This window comes from Pieris rapae, chromosome 20 (genome assembly GCF_905147795.1).
Source record: "Pieris rapae chromosome 20, ilPieRapa1.1, whole genome shotgun sequence".
Classification (NCBI taxonomy): domain Eukaryota; kingdom Metazoa; phylum Arthropoda; class Insecta; order Lepidoptera; family Pieridae; genus Pieris; species Pieris rapae.
This window is the reverse complement of record NC_059528.1, coordinates 6,709,022-6,730,113: the sequence shown is the minus strand read 5'-3', so window position 1 is coordinate 6,730,113 and position 21,092 is coordinate 6,709,022. Positions and strand designations below refer to the sequence as shown.

The following is a 21,092-nucleotide window of genomic DNA, read 5'->3' as shown; positions in this document are numbered from 1 at the left end:
GTTTCACTGGTCACTATTCTTTATTAATGTGGGTACAAAATTGTCTACAAATCTGGAACTGTTGTTTCGCCTGGAATCGAACTTATGGACGGGTTAACAACATGGAACAGAAACATGGGATGCCCATTCTGGTATACAACTAATACTAATAAACAATATAATTTAAACTAACAAATAACTGTTTTGATTATTAAGTGTTTCAAATAGTCGCAATAACTAAATAATCATTTGCAAATTTGTTGGATATAATTAAAACATTTGTGTTCCAGTAGCCGCCATTAGCAAATCGAGCGGGAAACATAACTGAAGACTGCTAGCTGGATAACAGAAGAAATGGCGCTAAAACGCCTTGTCTATGAAAGTCCAGCCTTTATATTTGCAGATTGTGACGTGTTCGCATATTAAATTTGAATATTACCCGATAAATATTAAATAGGCATATTTTACAATAGCTTTTTTTAATATTTATATTTTTTAAATATTAGCAAAAATAAGTATTCTTTATATTGTATTTGCGGTGCTTGATGTTTGTTTTTAGCTGAAGTCAGCCTTATTAAAAAAGAAAGAGGGATGATTATTTTAACAATACTTCTTAATAACATTTAGTTACTTATAATATAACTAAGTAATTATGTTGTCAAGATGTACCATAATAATGAGAAAAAATAGGTTTAATATAACCTAATATTTTGTTCACCTTTAAAATTTTATAATGCATAACTGTCTATCTGTCTATGGCTAGAATAGAATTAAAATGTATTCTTGAATTAGTGTCAGGTAAAATCGTTATATAATTGCAATTATAAATTTAAATTTGATAATGGGTAATATTCAAACTTCAGCGGGTAAAATATGCGAAACACTAGTTTGTTTGAAACGTGTCTGACAACTCCCAGGCATTGTTGTGAGTGATATTACAATGTGATTGTGTAATGAACTTTAAGTACATTAGTTTGTAAATAAAATACGACGAACAAGATCAAGGATTAGCTGTAATACTTTAGTCTATGGTATTTCGTTTAAAAACGGTTGTATAATAGTATTTTTTTAAGAATATAAAGAAACTGCCAAGAAGTGCCTTTTAAGAAATAGTTTAATTTAGGATTATATAACCTGGAATATCATTGAAGAACAGTGAACTACTTTATTTTTATAGAAAAGGCAGCGGGGTTTCACTTATCTATATTTTCTATGCGACTGGATCGCACTTTTACTCTTACCCTTATATCCGATTTTACGACAATGTTTACTCCTTGCCATTGTTGACACAATAGTCTGTAATTTTTGTTTTTCATAATTATTTATGACATAGATAATAAAAGTTACCATAGATTAGTTTGGCAATTAAAACTGTTACTTGCCAACTATTTATTATTTTCTATTTATGTATTCTTTCGTCCTATATGTTAAGGAAATAATACAAAATTAATTATAACAAAGGCTTTTATTCTACCATCACCATAATATATAAAAATTAACAATTGCAATTGATTTTAAATCAAAATATACAAATTGGGACAGTCACGCAAATGCCAAAACCACTAATAACTTGATATACAGCCAAAAACTTAATGAAACAATTATGTAAATTACATTCTCTGTCAAAACTTGTTTTAACAAATGTAGTGAATATTTCTGCAATCAGTAAATCAAGGTCAAAGAAACAAAATAATTGGTTCTTAGGAATAATCCATTTATTAACAACACATTGTATTTTTATAGTCTACTGTGCTTTATACATATTTATACTTGTGTACTGTACTTTAACATTGACTTTAAGTTATTCCAGACTAAGTAGACTGTTACTAACAAAAAGTAAACTTATACCAGAAGCTTAGCTAATTTCTTTAAAAAGTGTGATTAAAATGCAGTGACCTAGGTGCTCTACCAAATACAACCATAAATCTAACTTGACTTAACAGGTAGTCTACTGGAGCCAACATTTTTAACCAATAGTTTTGTTAACATACCAACCGATAGACAAAACATTAAACCAGCGGGCATGAACTTCCTGCCATTGTAATATCTGAAACAATAATTGATATGATGGAGAATACAATACTATTTTTTAATTACATTTTTATTATATCCAACTTTAGATTATTACTATTTTCTTTAGCTCTCGCACTAACATTTTGTGTTTTTTTCTAGAATTTGGTGCATTATAATACACTGATAGTGTTCATGTGTTAGTTTCTATGATAGTGAGAAAAAAAATACAAAATCTTTTAAGATTTGAACAAATATCTATAACCTCAAAACAGTTAATATGTTAAAATTTTAAATCGATCAAAATAATGTCACTCAACAATGTACTTTCAGGAAATAGAAAAGTACCTGTATCCCATTAAACCACCCAATGTTGTTGTAGTTCCGAGCATTAATGTGTAATTTGAGGGATCTTGGCTTAGCTGGTATGCGCCAACACCTGAAAGAGTAAAAAATGTTAATATTGTCAGAAATAATCAGTCTTGCCTATCTTAGAGATATATTTTTTATTTTTATTAGTAAATAAAACATAATAAGTAAGCTATGTTTGAAAATATACAATACTAGTCTTAATTATTAATATAGATATTTGCAGTGCCCTATAACAGAGGACATCTATAACTGATCAAGGAATATACCAAAAAATAAGTCATCAGTGTCATGAAGTTGAGATATAGAGTTCCAATTCTTGAATATGGATATATTGATTATTTTGACTAGAGGGATATTATCAAATTGAGGTTAAAGGACAAACAAGACATCTGAATTTGCAGGGATACTGACACTTATTAAGGTGTCATACCTTACGACTGTATAATACAAATATTCAAATATATAATTTAGTATTAAACAATATTATAATGTAATATTGTATATAGAAATATAAAACATACCTAATATAGATCCAAAAATGATGCCTGCTCCCAAAGAAGGTATTGAGCCTGAAAATATTTGTCATAAATAATCAAGTGACTGATGAAACTTTCATTGTCTTTCGCATTTTTGGATGTTTTTAACAAGAGTATTTACTCTGGTTAACATTTAATAAATGCTCTCATGAATTCATTCTCGAAACATTTTATCTTATCTTTGGAGAGACCTTTTAGGGTCTCTATTGTCAACATGTTATAGTATTTTATTATTGATAGAGGATACCATATAAGTAACTGTCTAGAATATTTTGTATCAATATATATATATTTTAAATTTAGCAATATTTCATAACTACCGAGTACCGACCTGCCTTAGCATAACCCATTATGCCTCCTGCGGCAACAGTTGCGGCATACGCAAATCCAAGTATATCGACACCCATGACTACACTGTCTTAATTAAACAAACTTATTTTTGTAGATTAAGATTAGTTATAGAAAATATTTAAATTGCTAATAATCCAAATCCTGATTCCAAACTGAAATCTGAATGAAATATGAATTCAACAAGTGACAACTGTGAAGATACTGTCAACTGTCAAGTATCAAACGGCTGAATGACGGCGAATGGCGTAAGAGATTAAAAAAAAAGAATAGAAGACGTTACAAAGAGTATTTGAAAGCCTAAGTGGAAATTGATACAGACTTTTTAAACTACCTTAAAAAAATTAAAGTACATAATTATCTTATAAAATTTACGACAAAGTATTTTAAATAAAACCTGCTTTTTCGTGTAGAATCGAATGTTTTGCACAAACCTAAATATCTTCTCATACATTGATGAACCGTTTGAATGTTAATTGTTAATAAATAATAATGCTACCTACATTGTGTCGAAAGTGCAATAATATGTGCTATGACCACATTTTTTAAGATTTAAAACAATCTAGTGGTTGTTTTAAATCTTGTACGAGTTCTATCTAATCTGGTAATCTATTGGTTTGAATGCTGACGACCACATATATAATCTTAAGGAGACTAATAATCTTCTCTGGTACATAAGTAATAAGATATCTGTGATACTCCTCTATTTTAAAAATCTGCCAGCCACCTATTTGTCAATAAGAAAATTTTAAAATCTGCAGATGACTAATTTACCGTTGACAAATTTTCAGTATTATATTTTCACTTAACTATGTAGAAAATCAAACGTCTATTTATATGTTGGTTAAATCAGTTAACAGCAAAGTATGTTCAACAAATTTACAAGTCACTATTTCGTAACAATACTACGTCATGCTTAGTCTAACAGCTGACGACTGATAATTCATTGGTCAAATTCTATGGTTTTGTTAAATAAAAATACTATATAGAGTGGAACGACAGCGAATAGTTCAGTTTATCAGTGTTTACTGTATGCGGTGCTCGCTGCTTGTTAAGAAAAATTGACTAGACATTCCTTCATACCTTCACATCGGTAAACATGTTAAAAAGTGCGTCAAAAGTTACTATAAACACTGGTAATGTGTTAAATTTAATCGACATCAAGAAAAAAGCTGGACAGAATGTGACTGAAGAGGTTAGTTTTATAATTTACTAATAGATTCGTTCAGTGTAATAACTATAATATAGCCTATTGCAGTAATGTTACAATTTAATAATTATTATACAAATTCTTAACTCTAGTTTGTATGTATAGGAATCCTATAACGGACATAGTCCTATAGGACAGGTCTCCTCCAACTGTCTTTAAAGTTCTCTTTTTTGGGTTGGTGAGGTCCATTTCCGTCGGCCAGCTTCATCAGGACTTACGCCGACGCCGGCATCCTCGAGGGTACCGTCCCATGGATGCCAATGTAGGGCTTGTTGACTCCACTCATTGCTTTAAGTTTTTGTGACATGTATGGTTTTAGCCTACATGGCAATTTAAGTGCATCAATTGTTTTAGTTACTTCACGATTATCTGCCTTTTTTCTTGCTGGTGCCTAATATTAAGCATACTTCTTGCTCAGCATAGATATGGTTACTTACTTTCATTAAACATTTGCCATCAACTTTTAACAGCAGAACAACCATTTCAGAATTGAGTTATTGGATGTTACTTGCAAATTATAATTACTTGATTACCTACCAATTTATTTCAAATATTAATATTAAATTTTTAACTTAACTTAATTAAACATGAACGGATAAGTAATTTCTAGGTTCCAAATGAGACTTAAAGTTACTTATTTTATAAGTTACTGGTGTAGGTGAGACACAATTACTTAGCAAATATGACTCAGCAAATAAACTTTTTATGATTACTTTTGTGTTGCTAAGCATTTTTTTAGTCTTCATTATAACAAAATACATATTTCAATCTACACTATGACTCCTTTATAGTATATTATATAAATAAATAAACACATCTGTATCAGACATGTCATCCCAGATACAGGTAATCTTAAGGAGTATTCTATGTTTAAAAGTCTGCAGGAGATATTGTAAAAATAAATATAATATAGATCTATCACATGTTTAATAACCTTATATAGTATATTATAGGCCTTGAATAATAGTTACATATAGTTGCATTTATCCATCATCTAGGAAACATTATTAATGGTTATGTTGACCCAAAAGGATTTTTGTCTAAATAATGTTGTACCCGTTAACAAATCTTATTACATTTGTTCTTAATAACATTTGATGGTTTAAATGATTTTATATGTGTGGTACTAGTACACAGTACATACAAATTTTTCTAACACTTAAAGGTTGCCCTGGCCAACACCAACTGTAAATTGTTTATCAAATGAATCATAACATATTCAGGTTAAAACTGTAAACTTAGTGATACTGAGAATGATTATAAGTTGTTACAACAACCACACACAACATACATACATATATGTTAATAGTATGGCATCATTAAGTACTTACAATTTACAAGTTGTTCAAGGAAGAGGCAAAATTACTTATCAATTATTTGAATTGTTATTTGTGGTGTTTCTTGATTGGACATGGAAGGCTGACCACAGTTTTCCATGATTAGTCATGGCAAACTTATCTATCTATCTTATCTCATCATCAATAATTAAATCAAACTCCCACACTTTTCAACTGATGTTAATGTTTTTTAGCTGTCGGAAAGTATAAAACTAACACTCTCAGAGTGGGGTACACAAAACGGCCTGCCTATACAGAATGGAACAACGGAACCCTCACAGCATTACATGGTGGTCTCCACCTCAAAGGCCTCTGAAGCGGTAGTCAACATCACCAGGCCACATGATGATGTCCAAATCAAGATGGCTGAAGAGGACCGCAAAAATCTAAAGATAGGAGTAAAAATTTTCATCAATGAAGATAGCCCAACTGCGCTTTGTGAATGTCTAGAAAACGGTGAGTTTTATCAAATTTAAAAGAAGATATTATGTTGCCGATAATTAAAGTAAAAAATAATATTAAAAAGGTGATGCAGAAATAGGCTGGCTTTTGGTGTGATGGATAGCTTGACTTTTTCGTATAACTTTGAAAGACTCAATTAAACAACTTAGATGTTAATACCTTCAAATTTTGACATCTATCATAAATTGTATCTTCTACAACATTTCTATGTCTGGGCCTCAGATTTCTGTATCTGTTTCATGGTCAATTGTCAAAAAATGAAATCTATAGTTGTTACTAATCTAAGGTCATAGTTGATTGATATGGTAAAAGTGAAATAATTATAATTGAATTATTAATACTACATTTATTTCATTGAAGTCGAAGAAAAACTTACAAATAGAATTCACTGAGTAAAAATGACGGCTTTATTACGGCCGATTATAAGCGATCTCTTCCTTTAGCAGAGGTTTTAATATAGAGGAAAGATTTAAAGTGGTGGATGTGTGGGATATACACAAAACATATTCAAAGTATGATGGTGTAATTTTTTTTGCTACAAATGACCACGCGTTGACCTTGGGCAAATAAGTGACCATGGCTAGCGCTCGCGTTGGTCTCGAAATGTTTAAACAAAATTCTAGAGGCAATATTAAATAAAACCCAATGAGTCTTACATATATTTATTAGAACAAATTTATAAACAGCTTTTAATATAAAAAATCAGTGACGCAAAAGACGTAAAAAACCTTAAAAAGGTTTTAACCTTTTTAAGTTTTTTATATAATAGGGGGGCAAACGAGTCTGCGAGAGGCCCAAAAAAAAAATTATTATTATGGAATATAAGATACAGGTATATTCCACGTGATTCAATTTGAATCGGTAGACATCCCTACCCATCGCCAATCTCCTTTAAAAAAGCAAATCATCATTTAAAATGACTAATTCAAACAATTCATTTTGCGATATTTTAAAACATATTAATTAGAAGTGGTCTGCCAAGCACTACTTAGTCCCAGGAACTTTTATCAACTACATAATCGTTAACTTTATAGTAAGCCTTTTTAAAGAGCTTTTCTTAAATGAATTTCTTAAATTTATTAAAAGGCAGAGATAAAAGAGCTTCTGGGATTTTATTAAAGAAAAGTCCCGTTTCGCAAAAAAATAATTACTAACTGAACATAGTCTAGTACGGGGAAATTGCAGCCTGCGTTTGTTCCGAGTATTAACATTGTGCGTATGTTCTATTCTAGATAACTTATCACTATTTTTGTATATTTACATAATATTTTCATAAATATATTGCGAGGGAAAGATATTATTGAAAAAAAGGGCAGTCATTGCAACCCATAGACACCATTTTTGATGGTACGTTGCCGGGCTTTTAAAGGTATTTTTCTGTCTGGGCGACGGCATATCTGTTTCATGATAATAGGCAAATAGGTGATGAGCATACTGTATGTCTAAGGCAAAGTGGTTTCCTTACAATTCCTTCACCGTTCGAGCAAATGTTAAATGCGTACATAGACAGAAACTCCATTGGTCGGCCGGGGATCGAACCTACGACCTCAAAGATGTGAGTCGCACACTGAAGCCACGTTTTTTTTCTATATAAGATTCTTCTTATTATAAGAAAGGGTTTATATTATTTTAATAATAAATAATATTCTTATTCTTACGATCAATTCTCTTTATATTCTAAAATATACCATCATCATACAGTCTGATCGCTGACTATGTACTGGCCTTGGCTGGTAATCAGTGGTTCGACAGTCGAGGGTCGTCTGTAGGTTGTTCACCATCTCCACAAAATGTTAGATTTTTCAAATCATTTGCTTGGAGAAAGCGTCACCAAGAAGCCCATATTTTAATACTCCAAATATCAAGGACCTATGTAGGGGTTATAGAACATAATTGTTATCTTTGGGTACTTGAGATAATCGAATTTATCGACGTTACGATTAATATTAAATATTGAAACGAAATATAAATAATTCAATGTTTATAAATATCTCACTTGAATTTTATCGCAGAATAGCTATGACTTTTACGTTAATCTTACAAAAAAAATTTCAGTATTTAATATTTGAAGATTATCAGAATTTATCAAGATTTTTTTCGTATCAGTGATTTTTATGAATTGTACATTTTTATCAATGTTTAATAATGACATGAATATTGCAAAATTTGTTTGTCAGCAAATTATTATCAACAATTCACCGTTAACAAATATTACAATTAATATCCCAGACTATTTTTACGAACGACGGTCTTAAGTTCGATTCCCGCATTTAACACAATATGGTCTTACGGTGAAGGAAAACGTTAGTAAAATACAATACAAAACAATAACAAATACAGAACGTAAAGTTCTTTAGGCGCTCTGTGTTAAGTACAAGATTATTAGATCATGTAGTAGTTAATATATCTGATACATTATTTAAGCAAATTTTATCGTATTTAATTTAATTTCAAGAATATGCACAATAATCTTATCGTAACATATCTAGATTAAAATTACTAGTTTAAGAAACTGAAGAGTAGGAAATGTTGACATATCATGACTTAACGAAACGATAAAGTTGTCCTTGACAATATTATTCAACGTAAATGTTTATTAGATTTGAGATTATGATTAAATGCGGATAATGTCTTACTGGCGTCTTCAGACAGGGTATATTTCTGCCTACTTTTTAGATTTACACTATATGACTAAAACCCAAAAATTTAATTTATGTAAAGAAAACACTTAACGGATTAAAGTTATGTATTATTATAAACTTATAATTACTTTACTATTCATTTATGTAACTATACTATGTACAAAAAAATTTAAACAAATGGTGACTTTCACCAGTATAATACGCGAAATAGAACTAATTTGAGTGTAAGACCAACCAGGCTCCAGATTCCAGAAGATAAACCACTCCTTATATGGAAATTGTATTAGTTTTTTCAAAAAACTCCCAAGCGAAATTAGAAAATTATCACTAAATAAAATCAAAGCCCTCGTTAAAAGTAAATTAATTAATAAAGCCTTTTATAAATGTGACGAATACTTAAATGATCCTAATCCTTGGAATTGAGTTGCTCCAGTTAAAACAATTTGTATTAAAAAATTGGCGATTGAAAAGAGTGGCGGAAAGTTTCTTGCCACTTCTTCTTGCCCGCTTTATGCCTTTGACTGGTAGTAAATGTAAATTTACAATTAAAAATTGAATTTTTGACGTTCAAAAGTGTACTTGTTTACCTATGTGAATAAAGATATTTTTTGATTGATTGATATATATTAATGTTCTTATTATATATTAATATGACATTAAAAAAATGTATATGACATTAAAAAAATGTATATGACATTTGCATGCCTATTTGCATATGGCTAATGATGCGGATTTCTATAATTAATCGATCTAATTGTATCGCTATCTTAGCAAATAGACGATTTCATTTCAACAACTAAATGGCAGTTTCCACTGAAACTTAAAACATAATAAAATAATTCCTAATGTTCTCTAATAACAAATCAACTTTAAACACAGGATTATGCATTGTTTCAGTATTCACAGCACTCCAAACCGAGCTCATTGAAAATGTAATCCTTTCATACAATCCTGAACACCTCCACAAGGACGAACGTGATGATAATATCAAGACCACCTTCACGAAGGCATCACCCATTTCCCTGGGAAGCACTGTTGGTAAGTTATTAAAACATTTATTTATTGTAATCTTAAATAGAAATTGGTGTGGTTTAAAAACAAACTGGACAGTGTTTCTGTCCTCCAGGACGTCGAATATATTTAAATAATTTTATTATATACATACTAAGGCCAGTGACATAATATACAATATAACATTTTTACCATTTAACCATCGCAAATTGTACGAACAACGTAATAAACGAATTAGAACATTGTCGCTCCATTGATAGCCGAAAAAATCTGTTCTTGACGAGAATTCTCATTCTAATACAGGACGTGTTCCAATATTCGAATATGAATTAAATTACTTAATATCTGATTTTTGTTATTCGTAATTTAAAATTTATTAATATTTTTTAAATTTAAATTTAATATTATAGCGAGTTTATTAAATTTGGAATAAGTAATATAATCTAATGTTTTTTCATATACATTTTTGTATTCGGTAATAGAAATTCGTTTTAAAATGTTCTACGTGTTGAATAGTGTAAGTGAGTTTTAATTGTTTTAAGGTATTTTTCTGTAAAGTAGTTTTTATTGATATAATTTGTAAATCGTCTTGACTGTTAGTCTAGTCAACTAGTTCAAAAACGTGAAAACTAGAGATAAAGGTTCTAAAAATATGAGCTATGACATTTATATGGAATCACCTCTAGAACAATGTTTTGAAAAGGATTTTAGTGCAGGTTAAAGATTGCAATTGTTATTAACAAAATAAGTTTATAATTTTTTTTTTCATCTTATTGATTTTAATAACTAACGTTTTTTGTTAATAACTCTTTAACGAGCTTTTTTCATAATTGCTTAAATGTCAATATGTTTATCGAGTTATTTTACGAGCTATATTTTTCTAGAGGTGATTGCGATTAAAAACTGAGACATAACTATAACAAAACCGTAATAAATCGTATCTGTAAATACTTATTTTCGGAATATATATTTTTTAACACTGGGTTTACTTCGAACAGGTTCGTAGTAGCCAGTAAAATTTAAATAAAATACTATTTTTAAAATATTGAATTGGAATCCTTGAAATACTCGTCGATGACAAAACGCAAGTCATACAAAAAATTATCTAGTCATCGTTATTTCAATTTATCTTAATGATTTTTTATTGGATATATCTTGCCTGATCTTTTATCACTTTATGATGTGACCAATAATCATACAATTATTATATGCTGTGTTATGTACCCCAACGAATATTTGTCAGTCCGAACTACAGATTTATATTATTTATTTTATTACAAAGATGGTGTAAATCAAAGAGAAACTAATTTAAATATAAATATTCGATCTAATATTAAAGTGTTTTACGTAAATGAATTCGTAACCAACTCAAAATCAATACGATTGTCAATTACAGTCAAAACCATTTACGACGAAATCTTTTCCAATAACATTCCGGCTATATTGACCAACTCATCTATTATTCATCATCTTGGACTGCTGCGGTATTGCATAGCATTTTTTATCAACTTACGCAAATATACTTATTTATTTATTTTTTATCAATGCAGTGTTTTTTTTCCTTGATATTAATTGAATTTACCACTCTACCAGATTCAGACTAAAACGTCTATATAGTCTGTCTCACTCTAACGCGTACAGGCTCTATTGGCCGCGCTTGCGCTACATCACATCTCGTCAGAGATGTGAATGCGTAATATGCATTCTGTCCCACTCTAACGCATATGTGCTACGTCACTGATCACGCCAGATCGATGTGAAACGCAGTATGTGATTTGTCCCGCTCTGACGCGTATTGGGCGCACCTGTGTATACTACGTCATCGTGTGTTAGGTTTATTTTCGTTACGGAATTTCATGATTCGGTCGCCGCGCTCAAAGCCCGCGATGAAATCTATGCATTAGCTTAAAAAAATAGTAAGAGTAATGTGTATTATGAAAAATAAAACAAAAATTGTAAAATTAGCAAAATTAATCTAAATCTAAATAAAACTAAAATCTAGCTTATCTTAATGTCCATGAATTTTAATTAAAAAAGAATACGGAAAATACACGAGTCACGATTGGAGATACGACGATTCTCGTGATTTTCATGCAAACAAAGTCCGGTCATATCCTGATATGACATCTGAAATAGTAATAAATGTTTTTTTCCATAATTTCAGTTCGCAATTCCAGCACTGAAATAGAAGCAGACAGCGATGCAGATGCAAGAAAATGCGAGGCCATCTTGCCTGGCATCAAGACGTTATGGGCTGTACTCGAAGACTATGTTAAAAATGGTAGGATTATTGAAATTAATTTGATTAAATTTTAACGGTAATGAATTTATTATAAATTTCCATGTTTGACAGGTTTTGTTTAATAATAATAAATCGTTTATTTGAAAATAAACTTGGCACAATCAGCCATATCAAAATCGTGCAAATTTTACATAAATTAATTTAATACATAAATAGTCATTATAATAAGTAAATAAAATACATATATAATACACATTAAATTAAATATATGATAGAATGGCAAATAAGCTTATAGACAACCATAAAAGGCAGCTGCCGCAACCAATGGATACCCTGTTAGTGAGTGCGTTACCGGCCGATTTCAATACTTGGAATATTTTTTAGAAGATTTGTTAATAATTATTTTACATATATATAAAGAAGTTTTTTATCATATTTTCAGGCCGTGTCCTTCAACTTGGAGTCGCTGACGTGGGCGGTGGATGTCTGTACAAGCTCCACGCGTGGGCTTTTGTGAAGCCCACCATAGCTCAGATCAACCTGGCCTCATGCTGCGTGGTGCCGCCCAGTCTCCATACGTTCTGCAAGGCTAATGATGTTCAGCTCTTAACGCATGCTGACCCTGCAGGTAACCACAGCTCTGTGTCATTTATTATTTATTAAAGTGAAACTTTTGTGACAGTCTCAAAATTTTTGGTATGTGTGGCGCATGTCGCGTGACGGTCGCCCGCGGAGTGGGGATAAAGTGAAAGGCGTTCGTCATAGCAGCCAAGGCAAATATGACATTTCGACTTAGGGTCCTTCAAGAAAAGAGTGTACACATTCTTAAAAGGCCGGCAACGCACTCGCGAGCCCTCTAGCATCGAGAGTAGGGCATCGAAACTCGGTTCAATTCTGAAAACCCGGGTTTTCGGGTCTAAGAGTAATCAAAACCCGGGTAGACCGGTTTTTTCGAGCATTTCGATCTTTTGGCCTCAATCATATTGTAATGTACTGTAAGCATTCATGGACCCGTGAATGCGTATGAGACCTAGATTTCGAAAACTGCTATCCCTTGCAAAATTTGGTGAAAGTAAAGTGATCCCTATATATCTTCTATTTTTCACAGATGTCCATTCATCGAATGATATCGAAAACTTCTTTTCATCTGACAGTATAATTTTTATCTCGTTTATTATTTCTAGCTTCCTTTTAGCAAAGTCTTTGAGAATTATGTGGCGAACGGTATCAGCAGTAGTTGGTAATTTGTTGCCGGTCTTTTCAGAAAGGTACTTTAAATCTTGTGATTTTGAGAACGTTCTAAGAGAAATTCCATCAACTGCAGCCATATGAGACACCATAACCTGCATACTTGGGTTGGCATCAGTCTCAAATGGCGCCGGTATTCATCACCCGCGCAACGATACACCCTCCCCTCTCAACTGCTCCACACTTCACCCCTCTCATGTCCTGAGATGGACGCGCATTTAACTTGCATGTCTTGTTTATGGGTAGGAACGTAGCAAGAAAGCTACTTTTTGTGTCATAAATAATAATTTATCAAAGCGAATTTTTATTCAATTTACTTATTATTGCATTCAAAGTGCTTTAAACAACAAAAACAAAAGTATAAAAAAAACCCGAAAAACCCGAAAACCCGAGTTTTAAAAATTGAAACCCGGTTTTTTTTGTAATCCTCAGAACCGGGAAAACCCGGGTTTTTACGGCCCGGGTAAACCCGGGCTCGATGCCCTAATCGAGAGTGTGCATATAGTTCGCAACAGCTGACCGTGTAGTGTAGTATAGACTATTATTCATTTGTGCCAGTGCTCGCTATTTTTTTATTTTTTTCTATATTATATTTGGTCGTAAAAACCGTAAAACCGATAGTCTTACAGCCCATGACGTTATTAGGAACCTACTACAATAGAATTCAGACGGGACCTTTAATTTTGGTCAATATAACCGGTATATACCTAAACGATGTCGTCAACGGTTTTGACTCTATAATTGAAGGTCAAAGTAAAAGTCAAAAATCATTTATATATAGGTAACATAATTTACACTTATGAACGTCAAAAAAAAAAATTAATGAATTCAATTTTACATTTACTGCCAGTTCTCAAATCAAGGGCGTAGAACGGAAGAGAAGAACTGGCAATAAACTTTTTTTATTTATTTATTTATATATTTATTTATTTATCACTACATTTTTCTATCTTAACAGTAATTACTAATACGATAGAATTCCAAAATCCCACACCAACTATTCTAGATAAAAACATTAAAAAATTAATTAAACTATGACGAAATATGTTTAATGTATGTTTCATAATTCCAGATCTATTATCGGTGGCAGCTCTGAAGACCCTCTCAGACGCAGGCATCGGTTGCAACAACTTGGATTGGTGCGCGAGGTACCAGGTTCACATAAAGTGTAGAGGTGTACTTGCCCTTAAGGGATATGTTTGTAAGGCCACTGTAGGAAAACAATAGACAACATAAATTCCAGAAATTACTTAAATTTAGTATAATTATAGTTCATCGCTTGATATAGTCTTAGGGCAAGCGCTAAGTATGACACCCGTATTTTGACATATGGAAGTCATACTTAACCCTGTCTCGACTCTCCTTAGGATCTTTTTTGCTTGGATTTTGTATATTAATAATTGCGCCTGAACTAAAATTGTGCCACATTCATCTGGACCTGATTTACGAATATACTTGTACAATTTTAGCTTATGTAAATAAATCGGGCTCCTAAATTTACGGCTCGTAATTGTAAACTGAGCCTAAAAATTTAAGGACTGGGTACAAATTTATATGAATTTGGGCACAATGTCGACTTGGGTAAATTATTTATGAAATTGAGGACAATCTGATGATTTGGGTACAAAATTTCTATGAGTTTGGGCACAATCTGACAATTTGGGTACAAAATTTGGGCACAATCTGACAATTTGGTTACAAAATTCGTATGAATTTGGGCACAATTTATCAATTCGAGTACAAAATTTGTATGAATTTGGGCACAATCTGACAATTTGGGTATGAAATTGCATCATCGTCGTCTTAGAATTTTATAATTTCAGTACAGTTTGATATTTTGTGTATACACATACAAAACAGTACTATTCCAGTTTTTTCAGGACAATTGTGTTTTAATCAACTTATGAACTCCAAATTGATAGTTTCTTCTGTCTTAACTTAAACAATGTTTATAGTATAAGTAATTTTTTAAAATAACGTGATACAGTTACTTAATTATATTTGAGTATACAGTTTATATTATTGTATTAAGTTATTAAATTTTATAAATAAAAAGGAAATTAGATGTAAGAAATTTTTGTGATATTCGAATATCCAATAAAATGTTATACGCCTAAAATGTAGACTAATATCCTGTACTATCTATGGATTCCATTTTTATATGGTAATAAATTCGTAACCATGGCAACGACCAGGGTACATTTAGTCCACATTTGTATGCTTATATGTTTATATGGTTTTTTAGACAAAGCTCGGCACGTACTTCGCTAAGTACTCTCGCAAAAATTTTAGTAATATGGAGCCATACTTAATTTAAATAAATATTTATAGTCCATCGCATACTTTAATTTGTTGCTTTATTTTAAGGTGTCACAAATTAGTAATAAGCGGATTCAACAAGAATATTTTTCTAAACAAAAAAAAATTATTTTTTTTTAGAAAAATATACCATTGACAATTTTTTGAAGAATACGTCATCCAAACGTCAAATTATTTGACAGTACTAATTACTAATTTGACAAGTTGGTACGTGTTCATAAAGTACTTAATGTGTGGACATTCCTTCATTCTATAAAAAACAGTACACCATATATGACCGAAATCCCACATTAAAGTATAAAGTTGATACATTCTTGTACTTACATTGTATATGGTGCAGATAAAATTCAAAAATATATTTATATAAATTGTGTTATGAAATGCATTTTATTATTATAATAAGTTATACAAATTTAAAAATAAAATTTTAATTTTAATGGGTTTTTTATTATTGATTCCCCTAAATTCTAAAAGTATTTTACTATGAAACTGTAGAAATTATAATTTCATGAAATGGCTTATAAATAGAATTAGACCAAGTGTTTAAAAGGCAACATTTTGTGCTATCTCTGTGACAACATTTTTATCACGGAAATTGTTGCTTCTAGTATTGGTGTTGTTTTCATGTTTTTCATAGACAACAAATTTAAAGGCCATAAATTTACTAAAGTGTAAAAAGAGTAATCATACATATATTCACAAAAAAGAATCATATAGATACTCTAGTAATTCACACAACGGTTCTCCGAATAGATTACATTTTGTTGCGTCTAACGTGCACTTTACAATACATACTTTACAAATTATTTATTTTATCCGATGCAGTGACATCTAGTGATGGAATATGAAAGTTTCTGCACTGAAAATTAATGTTTATGCAAAAACTATGTAGATGGCGCTGGCATTCACTGTCTGTGTTGACCAATATTATGTAAATATTTTTATTCAACGTGAACACGAATCAATAGAACACAGAATTATAAATTGTTTTAACGAAAATATACAACGAGTATTTATGACTGTCAACTCAAGGCTAAATTTTACTTTAAAAAATTTACATAATAAAATACTTTAACACAATTAATCGCGGAGATAAAAGTTATAATGAATAAATCTTGCATATAGATAACATACATATACACATAGTAATGCTAGGCAATACTAAGCAACAAGGACGTGTTAAGAAATATCAATAGAGTTTATTGCCAGTTCTTCTCTTCTACGCACTTGATTTGAGAACTGGCAGTAAATGTAAAATTAGAAGTATTTAAATCCATTTAATTTCTTTTTTTGACGTTCATAAGTGTACATTATGTTACCAAGATGAATAAATGGTTTTTTATTTTTTTTATCAATTTTATTTAAAGAGTACAATCTAATGTCGCCAGCTGCAGTTCCGTAAAGTTTTTCTAAATTTTACAACCGGCTACTGCATTTACATAAATCTCATAAATCCCGGGACCACCCCATCACCTATCCGTTTTAAATAATTTATATTCCAATCACAAGGCATATGAACGGAGCGAAAATCTATAATTGTGAATTAAAATGAAAAAAGGGGTTAGGCGGAAACGGATATTGCCATCCGTGGCGACCCTGCCGGTTGTAACTTTTTATGCACATTTTATTACGTTGTCTGATTAAGCTTTCTTGTAATCAAAACCTACTCGTAAGTAAATTTTATCGAATTTACCCGCTAAGCAAAAATGCTTGATTCTACAGTGCACTGTGAAATTTTTAATTCTAGTCACCAAAACTTCGTCTAAGTGGGAATTGAAAATATAGCCGGTGCTTCAGCTTCTTATTTTGACCAAATTCAGCGAAGGGCTTGTAAAATTGTCGATCTCCAACTTGCTTGGCACCTATGCGTATTCTACAAAGTGTACCTACTATGTAGACTGTAATGAGTTTAAAGAAAGAGTATACCACTACAGTACTAGGTATCCATCTTCTGTGATGACAGCCCCTACGGGCGTCCCGAAGGCTCGTTCTCCTAAATACTATATAAAAAAGTACAATACCAATAAAAGGCTGCCCGGAAAATAGCATGTTTTATCCATCATATGGTTTTGGAGCTTAGCTCGTGATAACACTGGATCTTAGTATCTAGGTACTTTGTCGTTGCTTTGAAGATTTAGGTAAAATTTCTAAAACCGATAATGAGACAATTATTCATAAAAAGATAAGAGCAAGATCATCAAACTTTCGCAATTTTTTTTTATTATATCTCTGTCAGGTCCCATATTCCGAAAAGAGAAACATTAAAAAAAATTGAAGTTCTATTTTTTCTTTTGTGAAATTTTGGTATTTCACCATTTTTGGAGGTTGCCTCGTTATGCGTGTCTTTTGCCAGAAGCAGGAACTCTTCCGCAATACCCGTCCATTCCAACTTCCTTCTACTAACGCACCGTTTACCCTAGTTTTTACCCATTAATCATTATAATTGATTGAAGGAGGTGGTAGAGTAACCCTTAGGCCAGATACCCTTATTTAATGTTCTGCATAAGTATTTTCGACATTCCAACTCGATGAAGCACTTTCATGTTAGAGACCTTCTGGATCTAACTTATTCAAAGCCTGCGAGTAAAACCACGACATCAACCCACCGGGAACCCATCATCATCATAAACCGTAATGGTCCTGCTAATTATACACTTGTACCCATCCACGTTCCGACTCCTACATGTGTTACTGAACTTGATCGATCCTAACAAGCTTCCACATATCAAAGCGCGGTCAGACACCCTCCGAGACACCAAGTCAATGACAGTGACAATTAAAGCGAAAGGCAAGGACAACGTCACGTGTATCGTTACATCGAGAAAGCAAGAGTGCGACAATTTCACGCTCGCTGTGCGCACGCGCTGAACTTAAGCTTAATTCGTACAGTCAGCAAAAAAGGTTAACATTCATTAATAAAAAATACATTTCTTTAAATTTATCTCCTAACCGTAATCAAGTTTTATTACAAATAATTTAATTTCAGCTTGAGCGGAAACAAACTTACAGTTAAACTGGCAAGTTAAAATTAATCCGACTTCTTTAACAAAGTCATTGAACAAAATTTCGCCTCATGGGCCTCGGATTTCCGTATCTGTTTCATGATCATTTCTCAATTTCATAGGCATGTAGGTGATCAACCTCGTGCATCTGATACATCGTCGACTTTTTAGGTCTAAGGCAAGCCAATCACCTCATGATGTGAAATTTCATTCACCGTTCGAACGAATGTTAACTGCGCACATAGAAAGAAATTCAATTGGTGCACAGCCGTGAATTGAACCTACGACCTACGATGAAAATTGCACGCTAAAGCCACAAACTACTAACACTGCTCTTCTTCAGTTACAAAATATCATGTCTTGTGCTGTTTTGCTGACCGTACATTAAGACTGCATGCTTAGATCTCGCCAAAATTGTCTACACAATTTGCCGCTTTCCATACGCCGCTTTGCGTAACAATATTACCTAAACTGTTTGAAAAATCAATACGCTTTCTAGAGTATCTCACTAGAACTAATGTCCGCAGTTCTATGGGGAAAAAGAGAGATCGTTTTTTTTCTACTTTGTGGAGATGGTTGAGGAATACTAGCCGTGGCCAGAATCTTGATGGGATTCTATAGAATCTACATGAAAAGGATTCAACAACACACCATCTTGGTTATATCGTTTTCCGAATCGCTTCTACTGAATGTCTTTTTAGAGATTTCGCTCCAGTTTTTTGTGTAGTTTAATCTGCAAAAATAAATTCTATTAATACTGTGTTTCGTTTCTTTTACCACCATTTGGTCATTGTTGAACCAAAGAATTCAAGTAATTGAATGGTAATGATGATCTTAAAATTTTCTTAACTAAATATTTATATACATTGTTTTTTAAAACACTTATAACAAACAAAATAATCGTCACACAATACCACAAGAACATCGCAGAAATCTGAGGCCCAGAAGTAAAAAGGCCACTGTTTTATATACCTAAATAGTTTTATGTATAACTTTTGACGTTGGGACAGATTTTTTTTCTTTGCGGTAATTTGCAATCAGCGCTAAGGCTATGTGCGAATTTATTCTGTGGTGTTGTGTGACTATTATTTTGTTTGTTATAAGTGTTTAAAACAGTGGTATATTATTAATATATATTAATTTAATATAAATATTTAAGTAAGAAAATGTTAAGATTATCATCACCATGAAATTACTAAAATTCTTCGCTTCAACAATGACGAAACGGTGGTAAAAGTACAAACAGTACTAACAGTATTCAGTTCTGCAGATTAAATGACACAAAAAATCTGGAGCGAAATCTCTGGAACACATACACTAGTAGCCGCGATCTGGAAAGAGAAATAACCAAGATGATGGTGTGTGATTGAATCCTTTTATGATCCCATCAATATTCTTCTAAAGCTCGTGTTCCTCAAGCATCTCCATAATATTAATGGATATAAATTTGTATGTTTTATATATCCGGAACTGGATATATTCGGTAGTAGGCTGATCTATTCTAAAGAAGAGATTTTAAGCACCTATTATATCATAAATAGGTAATTACTAGTACATTCTAAAAAGTGTTCTAAATGAGAAGTGAAATTCTTTTAATTATTTTTTGTAAAATTTTTGTTCACCATAATTGTCATTATTGTAGAATACATGCGTTACATATAATGTAAATACATTATATATGATGCATCTTATTTTCCTATTTAGTGCCTCTCCATTACTGGAGGTTGGCTGTCAGTTCATAAAGCGTGTCTTGTCCCATACCTCATGCAGCAGATGCAGAACTAGAGTCGTTATTTGGCATAAATAAAATAAAAAAAGATGAAACATTTGCTTAAATCAAATTCACATTATTATTGTCACTAAACTCTCCCTTTGTAGGTACTTGTTGTTTTTTCATGATAGTTTGGAAAACACCATCAGAGTTGTGGTTTCCCGACGCCATATTTATAGTTTGAAGAGTTTCGTTTCGAGTTTGACGGTAGTGAGGGACAGTCAACACGCTAGGCAAGTAATGAAACGTCATCGATCCAAGTCATTTGACTAGATCAGTGATTCCCAAAGTGGTCTATATCGACCCCTATTTCTTTGTTAGGTTGTCTATGACAACCTGCAAGGGGTCTACGTCAGGGGAAAAAAATTGGGGGTCCATGAAGTTAAAATGGGGGTCCACGATAGTGGAACTCAACACAAACACTGATAGTACCTATTTACTTAAATCATACTATCTTATAATATCAAAACATATAGGTACATTATTTATGGAAGTACCTATGAAGAAAAAAAATATTTATATACCTATGTTTATAAAATTGTGAAAGTTGCAAGATGTTGGTATTCGCTTTGTGGTCGCAATACATTTTGAACTTGTAAAAAC

General features: G+C 31.8%; 3 protein-coding genes across 8 annotated transcripts in view; 2 read left to right on the top strand and 1 right to left on the bottom strand.

Moving 5' to 3' along the window:
* LOC110995954 (A disintegrin and metalloproteinase with thrombospondin motifs 16) overlaps positions 1–1,405 on the top strand; it is a 98,278-nt gene extending 96,873 nt beyond the window's left edge. For 4 of the 6 annotated variants that reach the window (XM_022263407.2, XM_022263403.2, XM_022263406.2 and 1 more), the window contains one exon: positions 270–1,405. In XM_022263407.2, the coding sequence (XP_022119099.1) occupies positions 270–282 (13 nt within the window). In that variant the 3' untranslated portion in view covers positions 283–1,405. The remainder of the gene's footprint in view (positions 1–269) is intronic. The other 2 variants (XM_022263408.2, XM_022263404.2) reach the window with 1 other exon arrangement.
* Positions 1,406–1,429: 24 nt separating this feature from the next.
* Positions 1,430–3,445, bottom strand: LOC110995953 (transmembrane protein 14C). Its single transcript, XM_022263402.2, has 4 exons — positions 3,229–3,445; positions 2,883–2,930; positions 2,338–2,428; positions 1,430–2,026 (listed from the first exon to the last, which is right to left on the bottom strand). The coding sequence occupies exons 1-4, from the start codon at positions 3,302–3,304 to the stop codon at positions 1,906–1,908; spliced, it is 336 nt and encodes a 111-aa protein (XP_022119094.1). The 5' UTR covers positions 3,305–3,445; the 3' UTR covers positions 1,430–1,905.
* A 566-nt stretch (positions 3,446–4,011) lies between these two features.
* LOC110995949 (glutamate--cysteine ligase regulatory subunit) lies at positions 4,012–16,153 on the top strand. Its single transcript, XM_022263397.2, has 6 exons — positions 4,012–4,440; positions 5,987–6,248; positions 9,794–9,934; positions 12,072–12,188; positions 12,592–12,777; positions 14,470–16,153. Exons 1-6 carry the CDS (start codon positions 4,345–4,347, stop codon positions 14,622–14,624), a joined length of 957 nt encoding a protein of 318 aa, XP_022119089.1. The 5' UTR covers positions 4,012–4,344; the 3' UTR covers positions 14,625–16,153.
* The last annotated feature ends 4,939 nt before the right edge of the window (positions 16,154–21,092 follow it).